The following is a 27,092-nucleotide window of genomic DNA, read 5'->3' as shown; positions in this document are numbered from 1 at the left end:
AGGCGATTCAATTGAGAATATTATATCCAGAGTTTTGAATTTATAATATGAGATTCTGGATTATTGTCCTTCCAATTTTATGGTTCACTTACATGAGTTATGGTTCACTTACATGAGTGTGGGTAGATTTATTAAATGTAATGCTATGGTCCATTACTGAACCTGAATTAACAAACATCCCTCCAGTAATTAATACTGACTTTTCTTTGTAGTCCTTTCCTTCTGACTCCAGTTAGCTGGCCTTATCATCTAGGAGTGTCAACTGGTGTGGGTCGGAATGTCAAAAACAATATTTCCTCCACTGAGATGCCAACTCATTTCAAAACAATGGCTCTTAGTGACAGCTGTCCACTTGCAGCTAACTGTAGTTTTGGAAACAATACTTGTTGCTTGACGTGGGCAACGTGATCTTTGATCTTGCCTGGTCCTGCTCCAAACAGGTCTCTCCAGAACTGGGAAACTATTACTTGCTCCATTAAGCCTGAAAGCTTGCTGAGGGGCAGATAGCTTAGTAACTCTGCTAGCAGTTGGTTTCCCGGGTGCCATATCTTTCTGAACAATAAGCAGGTATAGTTAAACGGATTCTTCATTAACAGTCGCATTGCAGCACTCTCTGACTTATGAGCTGACCATGTTCTTCAGCATTGACTGCCTGATTTGCAACATTTATTTGAGTTTCTTCGGCACCTTCACCACGATCTCCATAGGCTCCTTAGCTTTGTTGCGGTAGGCTTGGCGGATTATTTCCACAGCTCGCTGGTGTGTTACATTCTGTAGACTCTCCCCCTCTATTGCAACCAGTTCATAGCCAGCCTAGCAAAAACAAAGAAAATAAACTTAAAAATGGCAAAATCACAGCAAATTACAACTCTACCCTTTTCAGATTTGATGCATCATTGCTGATTACCGGTAGTCCTTAACTTACAACCATTTGTTTAATGATCATTTGAAGTTACAGCAACACTGAAAAGGCGACTTAGGACCAATTTTCACGCTTAACAACCATTGTAGCATCCCTATGGTCATGTGATCAAACTTTAGGCGCTTGGCAACTGACATGTATGTAAAACATTTGCACTATCCTGGGGTCATGCGATCACCATTTGTAACCTTCCCAGTTGGTTTCTGACAAGCAAAGCAAATGGGGGAAGCCAAATTTGCAAATGACTGCATTATTCACTGCAGTGCTTTGTTTAATAACTATGGCAAAAAAAGGTTGTAAAGTGCGGTACCTCACTCAACCACCTTGCTTAGCAGCCAAAATTTTGGACTCGGTTGCGGTCACAAGCCAAGAAATAGCTGTATATATTGGATATGTACACGGGAATTTTGAAACACTAATATTAGTGAATAGTTCAACAGTACTGATAGCATATCTGAACCTTCCAGTATTTCCATAGCAAATTCAGATACCTTTTGCACATATACACTTATTCTCAGTAAAACTTTGAAGGCTCCCTATTATCCTGAGTTTCTGCAATAGTTTAAGTAGGTAACAGATCATAACTCTTCTGCATGTCATTTTCATAACAGATGGATTGTCCTCCAATGTTGTTTGTTTTTAAAATTCCCAACTGGAACACTACATCTTTCATAAGGGATTTTTAAAAATGCCTCCCACTGATTGGGAGAAAAATATTTTAAATATTTCAATGGTATAGAAATGGGTCAAGCAGACCCTTAAATTAGATCAATATAAATTGGCATCGCAGGGTCACCAAAAAAGATCCCGAATTGGATCTTCTAACCTGTTCTCAACTCCTAATCCATACCCTCACTTCAACTGCAGGTAAATAAGTAGGAAATTAAAGGTCTATGGAGATTCTCAGTCATCCAGCTCATGTCCCAAAGGTGCTTTTCCAAGAGGCAACTGGACTTTCTGGTTTTTCTTTGAAGACATTTCTCATCCAAATGAGAGCGAAACATCTGGATGAGAAGTGAAACGTCTTCAAAGAAAAACCAGAAAGTCCAGTTGCCTCTTGGAAAAGCACCTTTGGGATAGAAAATTAAAGGTTTGTCTTAGTCTTAATTTCCATAAGTTTCTTTATACTTATATTATTTCCAGAGCAAGCAGAAAAGACAACAGGACTAAGGATTTTTGGAAATTGGCAAAGTCCTGTTATGTACAGGCCTTTACCAACTCAAAACTCAAAACCATTCAGCTGCAAGTCTGAATTCACAGAATAACTTGATCAGCATTTACAATCTAAAGCAAGCGGAAAGCTGCAGGAAGTGCCTCCAGTCCTTTTCTGTACTGCTGACAACAGAAGGAGGGATCTGTTCACAGATGCTAGAGCCGTGATGGCGAACCTATCGCACTTGTGCCACAGGTGGCACACAGAGCCCTCTGTGGGTATGCCAGCTGTTGTTCCAGCCCAGGTCCACTGCGCATGCAGGCGCATCTCCCGCTGGCCAGCTGGTCTTTGGGTCTCTACCACGCATGCGGGGGGGCAGGGTGCATGCAGGGATACGCACGTACATGCACAGGGGTGGTACACATGTGGGGGCACTTGCATTGCATTTTGGGGGTTTGTGCATGTGTGCACGGACTCGGCATACCCCATTTTGGGCCTGGAAAGCCTCCTGTGCCTACCTGGAAGCCAAAAATGGGCACGAGGGATGGGGCACATGCACAGGGGGGGCATGTGCAGGGGGCGCTCGCATTTGAGGGTTTCGTGTGCATGCATTTTGGGCACTCGGCACCAAAATGGTTAGCCATCACTGTGCTAGAGGCTTGTAAAAAGGATGCCAAGGTTTGAAACTGGATTCAGGAACAGACCAGATACCTGTAAAGCCACTAAGATACTAGCATTACATGACCATATTAACTAGTTCCTGTTAATAAGTTAGAAAGTCTGGATGCTAGTAAAGTTTTTGAACTGCAAAGGGGTTTCACCTGTGTTTTTACCTGTCACTCCCATTCTCACCAGCCCTAGCAACCTAAGGCCATTTGGGGCTTTAATCCAAATCAGCATAAATCAAACCTGTAACCCCTAAAGAAAAGAGGCCTCCAAAGAGCAGAATCTAATTAGAGCAGCCTGGTGGGCGGGCTAGCTGGTCAAAGCCCACAATGGCTCTTTGTCAACCCCCAGCTTCAATACAGAGGCCTTGGGAAATGTTGAACAGGGCCTTGAGCTATGAGGGACCCTGAACGGCACAATGGGATGTGTATGTTGCTAGGCCTTTAGTTACAAAGCACAATGAAGTTTGTTTTGTATAGGGTAGGAATCAGTTTAAATGAACAAAATGGCCCAGGCTGTGATATGAAAGAATGGCAAAGTCTTCCATGCGGTCAAAAGAAGGAGGGAAGATGGTCAATTGTCTTCTTCAGTCCTTCAAATCTGAATCTGGTTCTACATAAAGTTTTGTTCACATTGTGATCATCTTCATGCTCATTCTCCAGGTCAGGGATAGTCTGGATCAGGGGTGTCAAACTGGCGGCCTGTGGGCCGGATGCGTCACGTGCAGCTCCACGAAGGAAAAAAACGTCACGATCAGAGGTGGTATTCAGCAGGTTCTGACCAGTTCTGGAGAACTGGTAGTTGAAATTTTGAGTAGTTCGGAGAACCGGTAAATACCACCTCTGACTGGCCCCGCCCCCATCTGTTCTCTGCCTCCCGAGTCCCAGCTGATTGGGAGGAAATGGGGATTTTGTAGTGACCTTCCTCTGGAGTGGGGAGGGAATGGAGACAGTATCCTTCCCTTGCCACGCCCACCAAGCCATGCTCACAGAACCAGTAGTAAAAAAAATTGAATCTCACCACTGGTCACAATACATCACGTGATGTGATCAAATTTGACAACCGTGGTCTGAATGGTCCATTTTTGTTGTGATTACAGTATGGAAATCAACCCAGATTGAATAATCCAAAATAAAAATGGCAAGTTCTAGAGTCGCTTTAAACTGTCTACTTAATTGATCCCTCTTTCCTACAGAGTTTCTGAAGTCATTAATTGATGCAGTTTAATTGATAAAAAAATCTTTTGAAAGAAAATGAACTGTGCAACACTTGGAGAAACTCAAGTTATTACTGTCAATTCACAAGCAGGTGGTTAAAAATATAACTACTAAAATCTGTGCAAGACTTATACCTGAGTGATGGCTCACTCAGATTATATAAAATGGGTGACTGCAGCAATGGGACAAGTTGATCATGGTTTTAGAGCATTTGATTAAACTGCTGAAGAAAGAAACAAGGAGCATTTGACCTATTTGTCCATCTAGTAGTAATGACAGATCCCCATTTTCCCCTCCCTACTGCTTCACCTACCTCCAGTTCTCCGCTCAGAGATGCTGCTCCCCCAGGAAATATTTTCTCTATCTTCACCATTGGCTGCAATCTGGATTCTATTCCTCCTGAAATGCTGATGCCTGGGAAACAAGACAGTACTGTGAGTATTTAGGAAGTGGTGGCATGTTTGAGCTTCCGCAAATCCATCTCAAAGACAAAATTACACCAGTCTTAAGGGTAAGCATCCTGCACATTAAACTTGGCTACTGTTGACTTCACCAACAAGCCTGCATAGATTTTTTTTTGCAACAATATGGAAATAGTTTGTAATTGTCTTCTCCAGGATGTTTTTTTAACCTCCTATTCTGACCTGGGATTTCCTGGTAGTCTCTCACACATGTACTACTCAGGTTAGACTCTGTTTCCTTATGAGAGAGCTGTCAAGGTCAGAGAGGTGTGTAGTTTAAAAGAGTCTGTACTAATCAGCAAATGGCAATCTAATTTCTTCCAATAGGTTTGACAAGTGCAATCTAATTGACATCTACACCATTTAGTATACTTGTCCATAACCTTCTACTCTGGTAAACTAACCTTACTTTTACTATATTCATACCTCTTTCTCTTCTTCATGATCTCATAAACTCCATCCAATGCTTCCTCAGTCTTCTACTTGCTTTCATCTTATTCACTCTTTATACATTTTTCCCAAATCAATCCTCATTCATTCTCTTTATAAGACCAACTCAAAGTTCTATTGTACTCGAGTCTCACTTTTGCATTCAGTCCATAATCATTCAGTACCCATTCATTTTTGGCCTTATTCTTGTTTATCATACTTTTTCAATAACCCATACTCACTATGTTCCACTTTTGTTTTTTCTGATATACTCAACTCTTATTTCTGCAAGTCGGCCCAAGCACCCTTACACACATTGCATCATCAGACTTTTATCTACTTGTTCTAGTTTTTCACCTTTGTGCATAGCTTGCAATTGTTCGTTTTAGACCAGCTGATCTGTGATACATTCATTTTCACTTCTACAGCACTCATTGCTTCATACAGTCTAACATTTGCTGAAAATCTTTGGGGTTATCAATCCACACAGCATCATGTCTGTATGGAAAGGTGCACATTTACTTCATTTAACTTCTATCATAATGCAATCCTCACAGTGAGCAGTCATTGTTCAATTCCATTCCTTCCTTCCCTTCCATAATCCCATAAACATCTCCACATTGCCTTTCGTTACATCCACTTCCCATATGTTTGATTATATTTCTCATCAGAAGAGTCATACTTTCTCTCCCTGAAGCTGTTCTACTTTCACTCTACTTTCATTCTTTCCTTTTCTTCCCTGTTTCATTTTTCCCCATGATCCATCTTTGACTACTAAAGAAGTATTGCCCAAGTTATTTTGGCATATGAGGCAGAAAAGCAGAGAAGTCACTGAAAAGTAAGAACAAATGCAATTGTTACCAGTGTAATAACTCACAATTTGCTACCTAACCATGACACCAAGTGTGATTAGCAAATAGGTCTGTTTCTCTCCATTTCGGTTTAGAGAGCTCTGCTTACCCAGAGATTGCTTGTTCTTGGATAGGCTGACAGTCACCAGTTCATATTCCTCCTCCTCCTCCTTGTCACTGGGGCCATTTTGGAGCAGGTTCCCTGGGATCTCATCTCCCATTTCTGCTTGCATTACCTTGCTAGTAGCCGAGGTTTCCTTGAAGAGCTGTGAGAGCAGGGGCCTAGCTCTGCATGGTCGATTAATAACAGAATAGAGGGTATCACTGGCAGGCAAGATTTTCCCATGTGGTCCCCATGCTGCAGCCTGTCTATGGCTTGATTTTGAAGAAGGAGGCCTCTCTCTGCCAGGTTGTCCATCTCTATGCTCCAGGGATTGCACCTGAGAGGATACAGTGTGTAGGGAGCTCGTAGAGGATTTTGTACGTTTAGTTAGACTCCAATGGGGTTCTTTGCCACTGGCCACTGAGGAAGAGACCGTGTTGGGAATATAGGAATCCACTGGCACATCAGCAAGAGGAGTATAGCTTTGAGATTGAGTCTGTCCATGTCTGGGAGAGAGCTGCAGCCTTTCCATGGCATCCTTCAGCTCATTCTTGTGTTCTTCTTCCCCATTTGCCTTGTTGGTTATCACTGGTTTCAGAAGAAAACTACCCCTGAAATCTGGAACCAGATCCACAAGATAAAATCATTATTATTTCCTTTTTCTCTCAGTGTTATGAAAATTACAGAAGGGAACATGTCCAAGTATCTGCTGCTTGAGCATTTCTGTTGTGTAGGTCTTGGAGTGAAAATTTGGCTCCAGATATTGGCCATATGAGCATGTTGCCGTGTGTGTGTGTGTTAGTTTTCCCCTAACTAATCAAATTCAGATCACCTCCCTTGTGACTTACTTGGTAGGTAATATTGCTAGCTTATACCAGATATGCCAATAGTACTTCCATTCAACATTATTTCTGTCGAATTAATTGTTCTTGGCAGAATTATTGTTAAGTGGCAGAGTCACATTGTTCAGATCATCTTCCTTTTTATTTTATAAATCCAATTATTAAAAATATTCTCCTGCATAGGAGAAATGCAGTGTCTGAGATGAAATGTGCACATTTAAACGTGTGGACATACATTACATCTGCATAATTTTCTTCAAATTTAGCATTCAAACTCTCATGTTACCATTATAGGTAAACCCTCTTGAGGGACAGGAGGGTGGAAAAGAAGTCGAATAAAAACTCACCAGGCACTGGAGTGATAAGATGTCTCTTTGGGGGTGTTTCATGTTGTGTTGGGCGGAGGGCAGGTGATCTCACTGTAGACATGGAGAAAAAAAGAGCACTAAGCATTTCAAAATGTGCTTATATTAACTAGATCCAGTACTGTGGCCCCTCAACTTCCAACTATGGCAGTAGTTGAAGAGTGAAAATTAAACTTTCACTGTCTTTGATCACCATTCTATATAGAATTGGCTTGATATTACAATTGTTTATCCAAAAGGGAACCACATCTGCAGGGAAGGAAAAGCAGAGAAGCGTGTTCCCATTTTTCATAGATGAAGAAGAGAAGCAAATGCAGCAGATACAAATCCTGAAGGACAGCAGGAGTGTTAAAAACAGAGGGAACTGTGTGCCCCATAGACTGCCATTTCCTCCTTGAGTTGTTGTGCTGTGAAACTGTTGAAGAGACATTCAGTGCTAATTTGATTGACTTTTACACAGGGAATAAAAGATGGACACTGTTTTCTTCTTTGCCTCATGTAGGCAAAAGGCTCGTGGTTGCACTGTCAATCCAGACTGAAGAGTGCCTTCTCTGACATGGCAGTCTTTTTCATAAAACAGATCTTGCCAGAAATATCTGCAAGGAGGGACTCAAAAAAAAAAAAAGTCAAGGGCTTTAGTCACCCAGTTGTGACTGCCATCTTTCCTTTTTTGGTCTCCTCTTTGAAAACACCTGTTGTCTTGTTTGCACTACAGGTAGTCCTTGAATTATGGCAGATTGCTTTATGAGTTACAGCAGTTTGGAAAGTTTATAAAAGAGTAAAAAGTTACACACACACACGCAGACACACACACTCATACATGAATGTGATCTGGGGGCTTGGCAGTTGTTTACATGTATAACTGGTTGCCAAGCAGCTTATGTTCATGAGAAGATCATTTGCAATCTTCTCTGCCGTCTTTTCCAGAAAATCAATGGGGAAACTGGCAGGGAAGGTTGCAAGCTGTTGCCAGAGGATTTCCCTCCATCTACAGAGGGCAGAAATTCTTCACCGGGCTGCAAAAACAAAGCTAAGATTTTGAGAGCCAAGTTTATTTTCTGCAACTTGCCACAGAAGTTCCCTTTTATGCATAGACGGGAGGCGAACTCCTGCACTGGGGTACAGAAATGAAGCCCGGATCCCAAAGATCTGGGCTTTGTTTCTCCAGCCCAGCACAGGAGCTTCCTTCCATTCCCAGAGAAGGGTTGCCTGTCCTCCTTTGGCAGGAAGCTCTTTCGTTCTTCCCCAATTGTGGTTGTAAGTTGAGGACCAGCTTTTATTTCTCAAGGAAAGATGTTACAGATTTGAAATTGGCTGAAACAAAGGTCTATACATCATTGTATATACTCAGATTTGAAAAGGCAATAATGTGAACACCATGGTGCTTTGTAAGAAATAGCAACTGAGTTGAGATTTTTATTTTCTTTACCTGTTTTTTTTTAAATGGCTAAACAAATTGAAATGTTCTTTTCCCAGTCACAAACCTTTAAGTAAAGGAATCTTTTCCAACATGCAAATCTGAACATTTTATTTTATTTTTGTGCCATCTTTGATCAGTGTGTTTATTTGGCTGTTTTCAATTTCTTTTAAATGTTGCCATCCATCCAGAGAATCCTTTTTATAAGATTTCAACTTTTTTTAAAAAAGCCATATATCCTAAAGTACATAATCCTGAAATCCAGCCAGTGCACAATATAAATAAATCCTGGGAGATGATAAACGCAATTCTTACAAACTTCTTCGCCTGTTCTGCTCTTGAGTGCATCATAGGCTTCCATTTCCAGGGGCACAACCATACTGTCAAAGCGGCCAAGATCCGTAGAGGCAATCACATTTCTGAAAAAAAGGAGGAAAATCCTGGATCATTATAATGCAGCTCATGAGTACATTATATAAGTGTTTCTAAGGGCGAACATAACCACAATTTTAAGGAGCCCACATATAACATTATCCCATCATAATTTCATAATCGTGATATATAAGACCACAGATTCCATTAAGTGGTGGGATTCAAATTTTTTTACTACCAGTTCTGTGGGCGTGGCTTGGTGGGTGTGGCAGCGGAAGGATACTACAAAATCCCCATTCCCTCCCCACTCCTGGGCAAGAGTACTATAAAATCTCCATTTCCTCCCCACCCCACTAACCTGCTTTCCAGCTCCATTCTCCTATGCAGGGCAACAAAAGAAGACCCAGCTGATCAGCTGGGACTCAGGAGGCAGAGAATAGTTGGGGTGGGGCCAACCAGAGGTTGTATTTGCCAATCTCCGAACTACTCAAAATTTCCACTACCGGTTCGCCAGAATCGGTCAGAACTGGCTGAATACCACCTCTGATTCCATTCCTAAAGCAGTAAGGGTCATGTTGTCTAAGATAGTGTCTGCAAGCATTGTATAAGCTTTGTGCAGGCATTGTAGGCATTGTAGTCCAACACATTGAGAAGATAGCTGCTTGGGGAAGGCTATTAAATTGCTGAAAGAATCACAGCAATAGTTGTATCCTAAACATGTCCTTTATACGTGTGTGTGTGTGTGTGTGTGTGTGTGTTTGTGTGTGTATGTACGACATTTATTCATAATATATACCCCATTTCTCCTCATGAAGTTCAAAACAGGGCTTTCTCTCATTTTACTCTCGGGGCAGCCATCCTGGTGAATTATATTTAGCTGAGAAGGAACAGCTGCCTCAAAGTTACCTTGTGAGGTCTGTGGCTGGAACGGATCTCAAACCTGGGTCTCTCTGAGCCATTCCAAAACTGTTAAACTGCTCTGGAGGCCCCATCTTATTCTTACCTGATGTCTCGGAGAAGCAACAACTTCTCAGGACGGTCAAGAATCGCCAGCAGTGGCCTCACCAGGTCTTCTACCCCACCTTCTCGGATGTACTTTTGGAGGGAAAAATGATCAAAGTCAAATATAGAATAGATGCTTTATTTGGTTATTCTGGTTTGGGAATTGTGTGAACAGCCCACTCCCCACTCCACAACTATTTTGGTTACCCTATCATTCGTGTCATGGCCGCCTGTGTCACTTAAGACTTATTCTCCCTATTCAATAGTTTGACTTCAGGAATTCAGGGAATATAAAATTCCCCCAGGCATTTTAAGGGGGCAACATTAACTCTATTAATAGAGACCAAGCAGCATTAAATATAGAATTGCATAGAGTTGTTTCTCCCCCCCTTCATTCTCTTCCATGTTTTATGAATTTTGAAAACTAATGTCTTCCAATAACTTCCTACCAGTACTCTGGACATAAATTTCTACTGTGCATTGGTTCAAAGCTCCCTCTAATGGCTGTTCTATAGATGATGAGAAATGGGAGATGCCAGCAGTTTAAATGAAATTTCTCCCACCAGATCCCCCATCCCATGTGTTTGCTTAAAGGCCAAATTAGGCTGGGAATTCTGGAATCTTCCGTGGAGGGAACAAGATTGTGGAAAGCTAGTTTAACCTGGTGAACATCAATACTGCCATTTGATTGGCAGGCTTGCTAATCTGAATAAAAGCTAAATTTTTCTGAGGAGAAAATTTGAATTACATACCTATTATATGGAATTTGACAATAGGACAACATAAATGGGTTCTCCATGCCTTAACTATGCCCAAAACACTAATATCACAGCTTTGGGAATAAAAATGTGGCCACATTTATTCAGCGAATGGAAAAATTGATTACACTTGCCACCTATAAGTGGATTGCCTATAGACAGACTTTGTATAGGCAAGTATAATGAAATATGGAACTCATTTATACAAAATACAAATTAAAAGTGGACAGTTATGTAAGTATATTATATATACATATACATATACATACATACATATACATACATTTACACATACACATATACATATACATACATATACATACATACGTGTGTGTGTGTGTGTGTGTTTTCATAGATTTTCACGGGTGTAGGTATGCTGGTCTTGTTGTATTTGGGTCTTTTCCCATGTAAGATTGAGATTGTCTTGGCAACGTTTCAGCGAGGTCTCACTCGCCATCTTCAAAACCCAGCCTATATATGTGTACACACACAACACACACACACACACACACACACACACACTTAAATAATATTTATATTTAGTCTGTGTGTTAACTGTTAAAGCAATATATTTTCTTTCTTTTTCACTTTAAAGAAATACTTTTTATGTGTTGCCTTTTTTACTTGAAAATGCATGTATTTGCACCATAATTTTCTGTATGTTTGTTTTGTTCTTTTTCTTTTACTATTCAATTTAAATAAAAAATAATTTAAAAAAAGTTTTGCTAATTTAAGGTAATCCTGAACGAAGGCAACCCCACACTATGTAAGTTTGTATGTGCATAGATGTATATTTATCAAACAGGGGGCTCGGGGTGAATTATCTCAAGTACGAGAAAGCAAGCCAACGAATACTGTTCTGCAATGAAATATAGAAAATAGAATATTGAGTTAAAGTTTTACAATGGTGGTAGTTCAGCACAATTAGAGGATATTTAAATCAAACCCCCTTGGTGTGCATGAGGGACTCTCCTTACTCGGCTGCAGTGTCGCAATACAGCTGCCACTTCATCTTCCATCAGCAGCTTCCTGGCCATGACCTCAATGAGCAGCAGGTGGCTGTCGATAGTTTTGCTGTGCTCACCGCCACTGTGTTTGTCAGATCCCTTGGAGCTCAGAGACACGAAGGACCGGCCTTTTTCTGGAGAGGATGGCCAAAGAAAGCCAAGGAGGAATACATTTTATCAGCACTGAACAAAACATGTTGGCCCTGCTCAAACTCGGAAGTGCTTAGCTACAAGTCACACCCATGCTCTTTTATGTCTGAATAAGCTGCCAGATTTCTGCATGCAATTTCCAATAAACCCTCTCACAAAAAATTCACTCATGGAAGATGATCAGAGCGCAGGATATGGCTACTGATGTAGGATGGAATGATGCCATTTCAGTTTTGCAAGCCAGCATGGGGGGGAAAAAATCAGGACACTAATGTACTGCCTGTGCCCTTACAAAATTGTGTGAAAGATTCAGGACAATTGTGAAGCTCATCTAAATTGTGAAGCCCTTCCGGAATATCCTCCAGTAAGGGTTACTTATAATGATTCAGCTACCAGAGGAAAACCTGTATTTGTCTATTGAAGAAAACAAAAACAATGACAAGTCTTGTCATGGAAGATGAACAAATATGACACGCAAACTAATGAAATTATAACAAGTGTGACCTTAGATCCCCAAATTCTCATGTTATAATAAATCGTTAGTATACGCTTTGGTATAGAGATAAGTTTAATTTGTATTCTGCCCTTCCCTTTATGCAGGGGTGTCCAAACTTGGGAACTTTAAGACTTGTGGACTTCAACTCCCAGAATTCCCCAGCCAGCCATTAAGGAAGTAAATAAAGGTTGGCTGGGGAATTCTGGGAGTTGAAGTCCACAAGTCTTAAAGTTCCCAAGTTTGGACACCCCTGCCTTAATGATTATGGAAAGGCAAGGTCTAAATGCTTTAAGAAAGTAAATAACAAATGTTGAATTTGCACCAAGCATTTCACACTTTCAAGCACATATATGAATACTACGCAAAGCACATGCTGCATTCCTGCTCATTTACCCTGTTTCAGAGTCCGGATCACAAATTGCTGGATAATGTTAACTGCAGGTTAAGGATAGTGGAAGAAAGACCAACAGCAAAGAGATTATGAATCTAATGAAGAAAGTGGATGAGCAGAGATTGACACAGAACTACTATACTGCACTATATAGCAATAGCACCTAAACTTATATACCGCTTTACAGTGCTTTACAACCCTCTCTAAGCGGTTTACAGAGTCAGCATATTGCCTCCCAACAATCTGGGTCCTCTTTTTACCCACCTCAGAAGGATGGAAGGCTGAGTCAACCTTGAACCGCTCAGTATCAAACTCCTGGAGTGAGCAGTGAGTTACCCCTGGAATATAGCATTTTAACCACTGCACCACCATGGCCAGGGGTGGGTTCTGGCAGAGACTACTGCCGGTTTGCTCAGGGGCGCGGCGTGTGCTGTGCGCATATGCGCGGTACAACTAAAATTGCTCTGCACATGCACAGAAGCAAAAAACAAGCTGGCACCACCTATGGTGCCACAGGGAGAACCAGTTCGGAGGCATGGCAGGCCTCTGTCGGTTCCAGTGACCCAGACCGCCAAGCTACTACTGGTTCGGCTGAACCGGTAGGAACCCACCACTGACTATGGCAGGGACGTGCGGTCAGGGGAGGCAGGGGAGGCAGAGCTTCACCTCTCTTCATGAAATAATAGTATATAATATTTTATACTATATATATATATAATATTATAATATTATATACATCCGTCCGGCTGTGCCCGGGAGCTGCGGAGGCAGAAATGTTGTCAGCGCTCCCGGATGACGAAGGCACGAAAGCGACTGGGTTCCCAGTCGCTTTCGTGCCTTTGTCATCTGGCAGCGCCGACAACATTTCTGCCTCCGCCCTCCGCAGCTCCCAGGCGGGCCCTGACGGAGGTAGCCAGAATGGCGCTGAGGCAGTCCAGCGGGTGAGCGACCGAGGATCAGGCTGCCTCGCTCGCTCTTTTGTCGCCTGGACTGCCTCGGCGTCGCTGTGGCTACATCCGTCCGGACGCACCCGGGAGCTGCGGAGGGCGGAGGCAGAAATGTTTGCAGTCGCAAGGAGCGCACAAAGTCCAGCAGAGGCAGGAAGGTTCTCGTCGTTCCCCAGTTGCTTTCGAGGATTGCGGAGCGCGAGCCGGCAGAGCACGCTCAGGAAGGCGGGGAATGGGATCACGTGTGCTGGAGGCTGAGGCAGCCTGAGCCTCCAGCACACGTGGTTCCATTCCCCGCCTTCCTGATAATGTCACCAGCCTCACCAGCCATAAACCTCACCGCACGTCACTGGATGGCTCTATATCATAGTACTTGGCAGTCCAAATTCATATAGCCAATAGTGTTTTCTGAATCCTTGGAGAAATCTAGTTGCTCAGATTTTTGCAGCTCAGATCTACTAGCCACTGGAGTGCAGTTAATTCTGAGCTAGCTTCTGGACAGAGTATCTCAACCTTGACAACTTGAAGAGGTGTGAACTTCATCTCCCAGAATTCTCCCTCTTCAAGTTGCCAAGGTTGAGAAATGCTAGGAGCAATATTTGTCTCTCATTTTGCATTCTTTTTACAAATGATGGGTGTAAGTCTGAATTTTTTACTGCCACATCAGAAATCCAAGGAAAGCAGTGCTATATTATGCCAGAGTACAATTTGTCAAGATATCTTTCCTTATGTTTGCATGAGTTAAATGAAAAATATTTGAATAGGATTTTAGTACCTTTCTCCAGACACGATTGACAGTCTATTTGCATACCAAGGACCTATTGATCCAAAGTCTCCAATGCTTACTTTAGCTCTTTAGAAAATTTGGAAACTGAAAACTGAACCCTGAAAATCCTCAGGGTTTCGTACCGTCTATGATCTGAAGAACTCCCTACCCCTGGCTATTTGTTTACAAATCTCACTTCTTATTACCTTTCTCCCCTTCAGATTGTGCAGGTAATTTGGACTTCCTGTGTGATTCCAGGGATCCAGTTGTTGAGCTTGGCCTCCCTAGTCGGGTGCTCTTAAAAAAAAGGTTCATCAGAGTTTTGGAGCGCTGGAGAGGGACTTTCTTCTCTGGTGGTACCAGCTTCCCTTTCTTTCTTTGATGCTTTTCCTCTGGGGGGGGGGGAATCCAGGAAATCAAATCAGATCACAACTATAGGAAGAACATGAAATCTGAGCCTTGCCTCCAAAGCCCTTAAGGCACTATCATTTCAACAAAGTATTATAGCTACAATTTTGAAAGGTGTTCAGAAAAATTGGGTGTGTGTGTGAGAGGGAGGGAGGGAGGGAGGGAGGGAGGGGGGAGGGAGGGAGGGAGGGAGGGAGGGAGAGAGAGAGAGAGAGAGAGAGAGAGAGAGAGAGAGAGAGAGAGAATATAAGAAATTAGTAATAGACCCAAAAAAGTAATTGAATGTTTATGTGGTGTTGCCTTATGAATAATCTATCATTGTAAATGTAAAATAGAGGTAGATATAATGGTTTAGTGACACATACCACAGATGGTCAGATAGCTCTGTGATCGCTTAATGGGCTGACGGGGATGGCTGAGCGCTAGAAGAAGAGCCATTTTGGGGGATGGCTCTGTGATTTCCTTGCTAACAAATGGCTGGTGCTTCCTTAGGTGGAAAGACTCTTTGAGGCTTTCTGTGCGAATGGCGGTGTCTTTTAGAATTTTCATGGGCTGCACAATCCTCTGGGTCTCTGAGGTCAGGCTGCCTGAAAAGAAGGCCCCATCAGGCAATGGTTCTGTCTGCATGGCGGTCTCTGCCCTCTGTGACAAATGGCTCTGAACTGGCAACTCTGTGGAGATGCCAACATCAACCATACAACTTTCAGCTGAGCTGGAAACTGGGGCCATAAATAGGCCATTAATAGAGCTTAAGGGGGTCCCTGAGGAATAGGATGACATGGATGAGCTGGATCCAGAGGTTTGGGATAGCTGCTGCAACTGGCCATTGGTCACTGCAAAGAGAAAGTAGAAGTTAGCTGTTAGGAGGATTTCAATATACAACCAATGCATAGCTGTTGTACATTGTGTACATATTTCATGTATTTCATTGGTATGGTTTTCCCAGCACTGAAGGTGCTATCTTTTGCATAAGGAAAAAAAACATTATTTTCCCAGATAATGCAAGTATTGCCATTATTACTTCTGCATTCAGGATGTTATGTTAGTGCCATTGATAGCTACATGGTATTGTAGAATATTTTGATTTTAATAACTATCATCTATCTATCATCTATCTATCTGTCTATCTATCTATCCATCCATCCATCCATCCATCCATCCATCCAATTTGAATATTGCCTCAATCACATTTAGTGTTAGAATAAAAACCATAACGTAAGAATAAAAATAAACAATGATATCCCCTGATACATTGATCCTTGATATTGCAAGGATATCTTTAGGTTAAAGAACCTACTGAGATGTGATAGCTGGCCATCAGAAATATCTGTCTGTGCAAACACAACACCTGTTCTTGGGTTCATGTGTGTTTCTTAATGTGGTACCATTTATGTACAAAGGTAGGAGAGCAAAATAATGTTTTCTGATATCCAAGAATGAAATCAATTTGCAGATTGATTTGCATCCCTTATTCTTCCTTAACAAAGCAACAGCCTCTCCAGAAAAGATGCCTTACATCTGTTGAGCCAGCAGTACTCAGCCACCATTTCCTTGTATGCTGGGAATCTCCCTGTTTCCTAGAAGGGAGGGAAAGAAGAGATGCAATATGTCATGGGATCTTTTGCTGCCTGCAAAACAATGTGTGAAAGCTTAAGAAACCAACTAAGTGGAGAAACACTGATAAATGCTTGCCCTATGGTTAGGTCCTTTTCTAGAAGAAATTGGATCTGCTACCATTGAAATTCTAAGTCCCAGAGCAACTGAAGGAGGGAATTACTTGCCAAAAGAAATTCAGATGTTTGGGGTCAGGAAGGCATATTAGAAAGCTTGGTTGAGTGAGATGGTTGGTCTACACTTACCCAGAACTGAAGAAGTTCTATCTCTTCCTAGCAACTATCATTTCTTTAATAATAATGGCCGTCTTGAGAACGGGATATAATTTGTATAATGATTAACACCCCTTACTAATTTTTTTTTAACTTGGGAAGACACCATCCTCACCTTAATGGTCAACATGATGTGGGTCTGCCCTTTTAGCACTTCCACTGCCCTGCTATGGCTGATATTATCAAACTTGATTCCATTGGCTGCAAGGACTTGGTCACCAACTTTGATCCCATGTTGCTCAGCCAGCCCGCCAGGATCCACTCTGGGAATGATACAACATCGAACAAGCACAAGGGGGGCATTTGAAAGAAAGATCAGGCTTTTTCCTGAGCAAACAAGGTAGGAGCAGAAGAAAATGGTACATTTTAAGAATGGGAGAGAGAGTAACGAAAAGAAATAAAATGTCTATGTTAAAAATGGGAAGGCAAGTTCCCCTGGGTTAGGTTTTCTTCCGGCTTTCTCATAGCATTGCACCAATCTTTGTGTCAGTATTCAATAAATAACTGTTTTTCAGTCTGGATATATTGGACAATGACTGAAATCTCCCACTATAAATAATTAGTGTATTTATATCTGTATTTATATTTGTATTTGATACTTATTGTTTGTTGTGTGGACTGTACACCACCCCGAGTCCTTTTCAGGAGAGGGGGCGGTCTAGAAATTCGAATAAAATAAAATAAAAATAAATAAAATAAATTAGGAATAACGTGAGTTGTAATTCAGCATATCTGCTGAGCGTATAGGTTGTGGAAAGCTACATAACAGCCTGCATACTTTTTTAAACAATCAGTGTGGGAGACAGTAAACATTTATTTCTGGTAAATTTCCTAATATTCAATATTTTATTGTGCAGATAATGAATGCTTTAAGTTAATGGTAGAAGATTTGGATAAATACAATTCAAGCTTATACAGTGCTGAATGTGATTAGATGTCAAATTGTATCAGACTTTGAGCTATGTGCTTATAGATGTGTCTTCCCATCCCTGACCACGAGGATGTGATTAGTAAACCAAAAGAACATTTAGTTCCTCTTGAAGAAATTGGGCTGAAAGAAGACCAAGAGATAAAGCTTTATGGGGTTAGGGTGGCCTGTGCTAATGCTGAAGATATATTATTATCGATTAAGCGATTAAACTGATCATCATAATGTCTATCTAACTTTTCTACCCTCACCTAAAGAGTGGTTTATATTCTAAGTTAATTATAAGGGGTGGAGGGGTGGGAGAAGCCTTAACCCAAATCTGTAATTGCAATGACAGTCATGATCAGGTTTTAAATGTTTTGTTCTCTCTGAAGTCCAATTTGGATCATCCCCCAGCATGCTTACTATTTGCAAAGACAGAACATTTCCACTGAAGCTAAATAGAGTTTGAATTCAATTCAGCCTCTAACTAACCAATCTAGATCTTGGGTACTTTCAACAGGCAACTTACTTCCCTGGAAAGAAAACATCACAGTTAAAGTGAAATTTGAACCTAAGTCCAGATGTTATCAGGATCTGAAACATTCAACAGCAGAAGGCTCTAGGAAGAGCAAGACTCACTTGGAGACATAGATGCCAAGACCATACTCCTTCCCGCCGCGGATATTAAAACCCAAGCAATAATCATCAGACGTGGTATAGAGATGGACCATGTGTCGCCTTCCTATCTCAGAGCTGGTATCTGAGGGAGTTGAGCCACTCCTCTCCACAATCAAGCGCCTGTTTACCACGTCAACCCTGTGAGAGGTAAAGGATTAGGGAAAATATTTCTCCTAAGCAGATGAAGTCTTTAGAGAGGCCTGCAAACTGCCCTTTCACCATTTTGATAGATAACTCATTCCAGCTTCATGGAAGTGGATAGTGTTTTCAATCATGGCTGATGAAAATGCATGAGCATATCTGGCTGTGGCCCTCAAGCTTTATAAACAGTCCCTTTTTGGCCTATGTGACTCCCTCTCTCCTACTTATATAATCAGTGCCCCTCAACACATCTGGATCTACACTTTTAAAGAGTGTCTGTTTTCCAGTTCCACCTTCAACCTTCTAGAATTCCAGAAGAAGCTTATTTCAAAAATCAACTTCTCCCTATTAGATTGTGGGACTGGTGCTTCATGATACTCTGGTGCCCTCAGAAAATCTACATTCTGCTGTTTCGACAATCGCCTGCAGATGGAGAAACCAAACAGAAGTCATTCAGTCACTGAGGGCTCTGGACCTCTGCGTGGCAGAAAAAGGAGGCTGGGGGAGCAGGAACTGTTCCTGCATTTCTGTATGTATAAAATCAGAGCAGGAAGGGAATAACTACAGTTTTATTTATTTGTATTTACAGTATTTTTTAAATTTACATGGTGACACAACCTAATGACTTCCAGTGACTTTGAAGATCTAATCTTCAAAGTAATCAAGGAGAGAAGCAATTTAGAACTGAGCAGAAACTTCCTGACAGTTAGAACAATTAATCAGTGGAACAGCTTGCCTCCAGAACTTGTGAATGCCCCAACACTGCAAGTCTTTAAGAAGATGTTGGATAGCTATTTGTCTGAAATGGTATAGGGTTTCCTGCCTAGGCAGGGGGTTGGACTAGAAGACCTCCAAGGTCCCTTCCAACTCTGCTATTGTATAAGATGTGACTAATCAACATATTGGCAAGGATCCAAATATGAAGGGGAGGAAGCTGTAGGCAATGAAACAGAGCATGACTGCAGTCTCATCCTTACAAAGGGCAAAGAAACATCCTCACAGCTTGCCAAGCTAACTGAAGTTAAGAAAGCTTTCCCATGAAGTGAGCAGCAATCGGTCTAAGTAAAATCAGCGCTTGGTAAAGGGATATTTAGCAATGGATAGAAAGTAAAAGATCTTACAGGTAGGAAGAAAAGATAGAGTGGAATTTGGACAAAAGGGAAAGAAACATAACTTTAAAGAAAAATAGAACCCTTAAAATGTCTTTTCAATACAAATAACTTAAAATAACTTAATAACTTAAATAACAATAATAGCTTAAAATAATAACTTAAAATATGTCTTACAGGTATCCTGTAACAGTTCATTTAGTGACCATTTGAAATCACGACAGCAATGAAAAAATGACTTATGACCATTTTGCACCTTATGACCATTACAGCATGCCCCTGGTCACATGCTCAAAATTCAGATGCTTGGCAACTGTTTGTTTGTTTGTTTGTTTTATTGGATTTATATGCCGCCCTTCTCCCAAAGGACTCAGGGCGGCATACAACATTAAATAACACATATCGCGAAAGTTAAAAAGAAATTAGATACATATCCAAAAAACAAACCCAATTAATAGGACAATAACATTTAAAAATGAGATGAAATTAACAGGCCAGGCCGGCTTGCTGGAAAAGCCAACTTTTTAGGGCGCGTCGGAAGGACCGGAGGTCAGGGATTATGTGAAGCTCCGGGGGCAGCTCATTCCAGAGGGAAGGCGCTCCCACAGAGAAGGCTCTCCCCCTGGGGGTCACCAGCCGACACTGTCTGGCCGACGGCACCTTGAGGAGGCCAACTCTGTGGGATCGTACTGGGATCGTACTGGGATCGTACGGTGGGAGGCTACTGGTGGCAGTAGGTGGTCTCGCAGGTACCCTGGGCCTAAGCCATGGAGCGCTTTAAAGATCATAATTAATACCTTGAATCGCACCCGGAAAACAACCGGCAACCAGTGCAGGCCGCCTAAAAGGGGTGTAACATGGGAGCACCTAGGTACCCCCATGATAACCCATGTGGCTGCATTCTGGACCAGCTGAAGCCTCCGGGTGCTCTTCAACTGACTCATATTTGTGACAGCTGCAGTGTCCGAGCAACAAAAATTTTGAGCTCAGTTGTGGTCATAAGTCGAGAACTACCTCTATATTGTGAATAAAATTGTTTTGCTGAATGAAAACTTTTCCACCAGGCTGACCTGTAGTTGGTGCCATTACCAAATGACAGCAGGCTTTCCCCCAGTTGGTGAAGTATGGACTTCAGTTCCCATTTCAATTCCTAGAATTCGTCAACCATATTGTAGGAGATAGTCACATCTGAACAGCATCCAGACTGGGGAAGGTTGTACTAGCATATGAGGAGCAGTAGCAGTAGCCAAGAACATTTCTGCATTAGTGAACTGTAGTAAATTGTTGTGGCAAAGTAACCCCCCCCCCCTTTATTAGTGATTTGTTTCTTCAGTGATGACTGAATAATAATATAAATTATTAATGCAGAAATGAATGATAAATTGCTCATCTGGAAATATTCTCTCTTCAATGCAAATAAATATCTTCAGATATTCAAAGGCAATACTATTTTGTGTTTTGAATTTAAAGTGTTTTGTACACTAATTTGATTTCTAATTTTCCTACAATTGTTTCCTACATTACGAATGAATTCAAAGACTTCTACTATATACATGTTATTTTTGTCAGTTGCATGTTATCACAAACCATTTGCCTTTTACCTATTAAATGAGCTTGCATACTAGCTATTATTGCAAGACGTTATTCAAGTGTGATCAGGGCAAAAATGTATCCATTGTCAGAGCCAATTCTAAATGCACAGCTGAGAAAGAATAAGGCTAAAACACAGATCAGGATGAGCTGAGCGTCCCATGCCAGTTCTGTGAACTCTCTTGGTTTTATGGCATAGATATTGAGACTCTAAATTTCCTCTGAAGTCAGGAAGTTCAAAAACTACTGTAATACACCAATGCATCTCAATTGTCTGTATTGCCCAATATTAAATAACACTGCATTTCAAATTACCTATCAAACCCTATCAAATATTAACTGCCTGATATCTGGTACTGACATCACGCCTCATTTTGTATCATAATCTTCTATTAAATGGGGCATTGTATTCAAGTTTACGTGTCGCAGAGAATTTTCAGAGCTGATAATAGATGGAAATTATTTTAAATAAAATGTCATCAAGTAATTCATTCTGGCTTGGATTTTCCCTTTTCTAATATTCTCATCACAGGTGTTTTTTTTTTTAACCCAAGCTTATCAATTCCCAAGGCATGGTCTGCAGATATGCAACACACCTGCCTTGCTAAAGCTAAGGAAGTAGTATCCAAACAGGGGGATTACTTGGGCAGTGTTTGTATGCTGCTGTGAGTTCCAATGGGCTCAATTTTTTTCAGCCAGATCTCAGAGAGCATGATTTATCTTCTTTCATCAGTTCTCCTTTTTCCTTTATTAAATTAGGTAGTTCTCCCCTATCCCACATATAGCCAGGGCCGGATTTTCCTATAGGCTAACTAGGCTTCAGCCTAGGGCCTCAAGATCAAGAGGGGCCTTTTATTTTTATTAATTATCCGCGCCACATTTTTATAAAGGTTATTACCAATTACAACATGTTTCATTTAATATATTGATATATATCACAGTAATGATGTATTTTATTATCTCTCATGTAATTTACAAACTTAAAAATGGGAGGTGAAAGGGCCCCATAAGTGGAATAGCCTAGGGCCTCTTTTCATCTAAATCTGGCCCTGCATATAGCAATAGCATGTAGATCTTTACAGCCCTCTCTAAGTGGTTTACAGAGTCAGCCTATTGCCCCCAACAACCTGGGTCCTTATTTTGCCTACCTCAGAAGGAGGGAAGGCTGAGTCAAATTTGAGCCTGGTGAGATTTGAACTGCCAAATTGCAGTCAGTCGGCAATCAGCTGAAGTAACCTGCAGTACTGCATCCTAACCACTGCGCCATTGTGGTTCTTATATATGGTAATCTTCGTATCCTACCTTCATATTATACAAATGAAGCTCCCCTTTAACCATAGTTTTAAAGTAATTATATTTTGGAAGAGGAAGTTTAACCCAATAACCTCACATCCTTTTGACCTTTCCCTCTCTGGTTCCCTATCATAGTTCACTTTAATAGCATTTCCCTGCATCTCAGGAAACCCGATCCCTTGGTCACTGCTCTCCTGAAGCCAGTATATTTGTCTGCATCAGTACAATTGTGATTTTTGGGTTATCCCTGGTTGACAACAATGGGTATACATTGATCATGGCAGTTCAACTTACCATGCAGTCTTTTCTTTGGAAAACTTTATCCCTGGCACTTTGCCCATACGTCTCACAACCATTCGCAGCCTGTTATTCCCTGTCAGGACCTTGATGGCACTTCCCATTGTAATGTTCTCCAAGCTCACACTGTTCACCTCTGTAATTTTATCTCCAACACAAAGTCCAGCCTGTTCTGTTTATATTAAGAAGAGAATGCTCAGCTTCATTGATTGCCTTTTTCTGAGCTTACTAAAATTAAAGAACTACTGCAACAACAAAGAGCCCAACTACAGCAGCTTATTAACATCAAAATTGATTAGAGCTTTGAATTATTATCCATTCATATATAGTATATTGCAGGGCACATAGCATTTTACCCAAATATTACTGTTTGGGGTCATCTCTTTTTTGTACTATATGGAGAAATATAGTCAAACTGTAGGTTTTTTCCCAAGTGTTTTGAAATACATAATAACTTTTTGTCTTTACATTATCAAAATGCTGATTGTTCATGATAGTCATAAGCAAGTAGGTGAATCCTGACATATTATCATATTTTCCAGAACATCAGTAAAAACATTCTAAAATAACAGATTTAGCAAATATGATAGAGAAAGAAAAATATCTGAGTAACATACTGCAAAATCTCCATTCCCACCCCACTCTGGGGCCAGCCAGAGGTGGCATTTGCCAGTTCTCCGAACTACTCAAAATTCCCGCTACCGGTTCTCCAGAACCTGTCAGAACCTGCTGGATTTCACCCCTGGGTTGAAGCCTTTCTACTGACCTGCACTGCTGCCTTCCTCCACCTTGCTGACAAAAATACCCAGGCCATGTTCAGAGCCTCCACGCACACTGAAACCCAGCTTCCCTTCTTTGCTCTTCTCCACTGTAATGGCATTGATAATATCACTCTCATCACTGTTAGCTGTGAAGGGAATATAAAACAAAATACTGTAGTAATAAAGGTATAGCTTCAAAAAAAAAAAAAAGCTCAATATGTTGGCATGCCCAGTGGATGCTTAATCTTGCATCCAAAACAGAATCTTAACTCCATAGACAGAAGATCAGGAGAAATGTTTAGACATCTTTCGGAACTATGTGCAGATCAGCTTTTTTTTTTCAAAATGTCATACCAGTTTTAAGAGTAATAGTGAAATAGGCTGGAGCCAAAGGCCGCAGACTGTGTTATAAATTTCAGGCAAGTTACTTAAAAAGTGAATAATCAAGACTCCATGGCTGCTGAATACGATCAACCCCCTGAGCTCTCCTCATGGGTACCATAGATTTTGTTTTTAGGTAAGGCACCAAAATTTGGTCTAAATCCTGAAATAGTTTTACAATTACAAAAATACCTCATTCAATTTAGGGGAAAAAAGAAAATCCTACCTCTATCCATTTATTTATACCCCACCTTTATCATTTTTATAAATACTCCAGGAAATTAACACATCCAACACAGAAGTCTCTCCCCCCACCCACACAAATAACCCTGTGAGGTGAGTTGGGTTAAGAGAGAGAGAGAGAGTGACTGACCCAAAGTCACTGCATTCATGGCTAAGGTGGGACTTGAACTCAAGTTCAAGTGCTTTAACCACTACACCAAACTGGTTATCTATCTATCTATCTATCTATCTATCTATCTATCTATCTATCTATCTATCTATCTATCTATCTATCTATCTATCTATCTATCTATCATCTATCATCTATCTATCTATCTATCTATCTATCTATCTATCTATCATCTATCTATCTATCTATCTATCTATCATCTATATCTATCATCTATCTATCTATCTATCTATCTATCTATCTATCTATCTATCTATCTATCTATCTATCTATCTATCTATCTATCATCTATCTATCTATCTATCCATCCATCCATCCATCCATCCATCCATCCATCCATCCATCATCTATCTCTAACTATCACATATCTCTCTTTCTATAAAGTTGGTTGATTCGTTCCTTGATTACCAAAGTATCTAGGGAGACTTAGCAGTGGTTCCTTCATACATATTTTTTCTTTTCTATTAGAACTGGCAGATTTTTTCATGTTATCCATTAAAAACCTGACTGGGTGTTTTTAAGAGACTAGATAGTCACTTATCTGAAATTGTATAGGTTCTCCTGCTTGAGCAGGGAGCTGAACTAGAAGACCTCCAAGGTCCCTTCCAGCTCGCTAATTAATTAATTAATTAATTAATTAATTAATTAATTCAAAAGGATACTAAACTTTGAAGACAAGCTGCTAATGATATAGGCAAACTTGATTTTCATCTTTGCTGAACATTCATAGACTACATCAGAAACCAGAGCTTCAGATATGAGAAATGCCATCTGTGCACTATGGTCTCCCCTGTTCATCCCAAAAGTACCTTCTAGTGGTGTGTTGATAAGAATAACTCTTCCCATAGGTGATGATGGGTGGAAGTTTGGATTATTCCCATTCATAAGACGATTCTGCCTGCTCAGCAAGAGGAGGTTAGCTGTGCTGATGTCACTGCTAGAGTCCTGAGAATGAGCAGGGTAAAAAAAGTCCTTCGGGAAGGAATTAGAAAGATTAGCCATAGCAAGATCAGACTTTGGTTGCTCATGGAGAGACTTTCAAGCCATCTGATGCTAGAGATCTTTTGGAGAAGCACGCCTTGTTTTGGGTGATGGAAGAGTCTATTTTCTTCATGAAGGCTGACAGAGTTAGATTTTGGCCCCTTTGGTTGTTTTCTTCAGATGAAAAAGTTGTGGAGCATATTCCAATGCTTTTGCTATTGAGCATGAGAGTTCATTTTGCTGATGAAAATTGTATGAAAATACAAATACAAAAAATATAGAAAATGTTCTTATCTTTAAAATGGAGGATCTAGATAAAACATCTTGCTTCTCAGAGGGCTTGATTGTGATTTGCTCTTACTTCCATACAGTTGTGCTATATTAACAACAAATATATAATTAAACGTGTGTGTGTGTGTGTTTATACTTACAAACATTGATATACTGCTCTACTTAAAAAATATCAGATTGAGATTGGAAATCTATCTACAAGGACAATTTGGAAGAAATTACACTGAACCATGTTGGATATGAATTGTGAGGAAATATGATTATATTGTTTGGAATCAGGAAAATAAATCTGTTTCTAGGCTAAAATAACCACTCCGTTTTATGCTATTTTGGAAGCCTAGTCAACAAGTAATCCTTCAGCTTTTTTTTAAACTTTTAGGAGAGAATAAATCTTTTCAGTGTTGAGAAAATCTTTTAAGAATTAAAATGTGTGAGTTAAATATTAAACTACTGAATATGACTTAGAGAGTAAGACACAATGGCTGTATTCACACAATGAGTTAAACAGATCAGGTTAAAATAGTTAAAATGTCCTAGCAGTTCTACAAGTTGTAAGCTTTGTTATTTTAAACTTGATTTTCGTTTGGTTTCTTGGCTTAGCATGTTGTAGAAACTCAATTCATTTGATTCCTTGTATGAAATATTGTTCAAATCTAGAAAATAGATTGATTCATTCAGCAGATTATGCAGGACTATCAGATCTGCTGTAAAAATCCAGATGATAGTTGATAGAGACAGAAGGCTGAACTGATTTTGCAGACCAAATTCAGTAGCCCTCAGCTGAGTTTTATATGAAAAACAGTTAAAAAGGAATCTAATGGACATTCAGCATTCCTAGATCATTTGCTATTTGGAGTAATATGGTATGCATCTTTTTATACTCTTAGAAGCAGACATATTACTGGGAATCAGCATGATGGATGGACAGTTTCAAAGTAGCAACATTATTGTGTAGCAAGGAATATATATGTAGAATAAGAAGCAGAGAGTAATGAATAAAGCTGATTCAGAAAAAATGGTTACATTTAAAACTGAAAGAAAGATGGGGTCAGATTCTCTTTTTTCCAAGATCACAGTCCGATGAAGAAGTTAAACATAGAGCAACTTTACACAATCTGATTTTCTCCAAATGTGTTGGGCAAGAAATATCCAAGATTCCAAAAGTTGCTGCACATACACATCTGTCAGGCTGGAAAATGAAAGTCTAGTATACCTGTTTACTTTCTGATGAGCTGCCATAGTTCCATATTCATACTGAGGCCAGAACAGAATTCTAGACAGAAATTATTTCATTTATTCATGATTACATTAGACCACCCTGGCATTTCTACAGTGAGTGACTGAGTTCAGTGCAAATTTAAATGACAAGAAAAACAATTCTTTTAAAATTTATTCTGATGTTTTCAGAAAATAATCAAAGACTAGAAATCATGAATATATTTCAAAGTGTTTTACTGAATTGCAAAGAATCTATTGCTATTATCCAGCTAAACCTCAGTACCATAGCATTTCAATTTGCAATACTCACAAAAATAAAAATAAGGCAGTGAAAGCAAATAATTATTAAGTTTTATGAAATATAGAAATTAAAATTTCATTTTTGTTTGTACATTTATACTTTCTTATACTTAAGCATATG

General features: G+C 40.3%; 1 protein-coding gene across 1 annotated transcript; it reads right to left on the bottom strand.

The window, feature by feature from the left end:
• Positions 1-4: 4 nt before the first annotated feature.
• PDZD7 (PDZ domain containing 7) lies at positions 5-25,183 on the bottom strand (the record flags this gene model as incomplete). Its single annotated transcript, XM_081954061.1, has 15 exons — positions 5-813; positions 4,272-4,372; positions 5,809-6,420; positions 6,992-7,063; positions 8,742-8,845; positions 9,802-9,893; positions 11,536-11,699; positions 14,522-14,707; positions 15,089-15,556; positions 16,240-16,300; positions 16,725-16,872; positions 18,159-18,335; positions 22,625-22,799; positions 23,394-23,534; positions 24,991-25,183. 15 exons carry the CDS (start codon positions 25,181-25,183, stop codon positions 667-669), a joined length of 2,841 nt encoding a protein of 946 aa, XP_081810187.1. The 3' UTR covers positions 5-666.
• Between the last annotated feature and the right edge of the window lie 1,909 nt (positions 25,184-27,092).

The sequence above is a fragment of the Natrix helvetica genome (genome assembly GCF_964273705.1).
Source record: "Natrix helvetica genome assembly, chromosome: 5".
Classification (NCBI taxonomy): Eukaryota; Metazoa; Chordata; class Lepidosauria; order Squamata; family Natricidae; genus Natrix; species Natrix helvetica.
The sequence above is the reverse complement of the archived record's forward strand: the minus strand, read 5'-3'. Positions and strand labels throughout refer to the sequence as shown.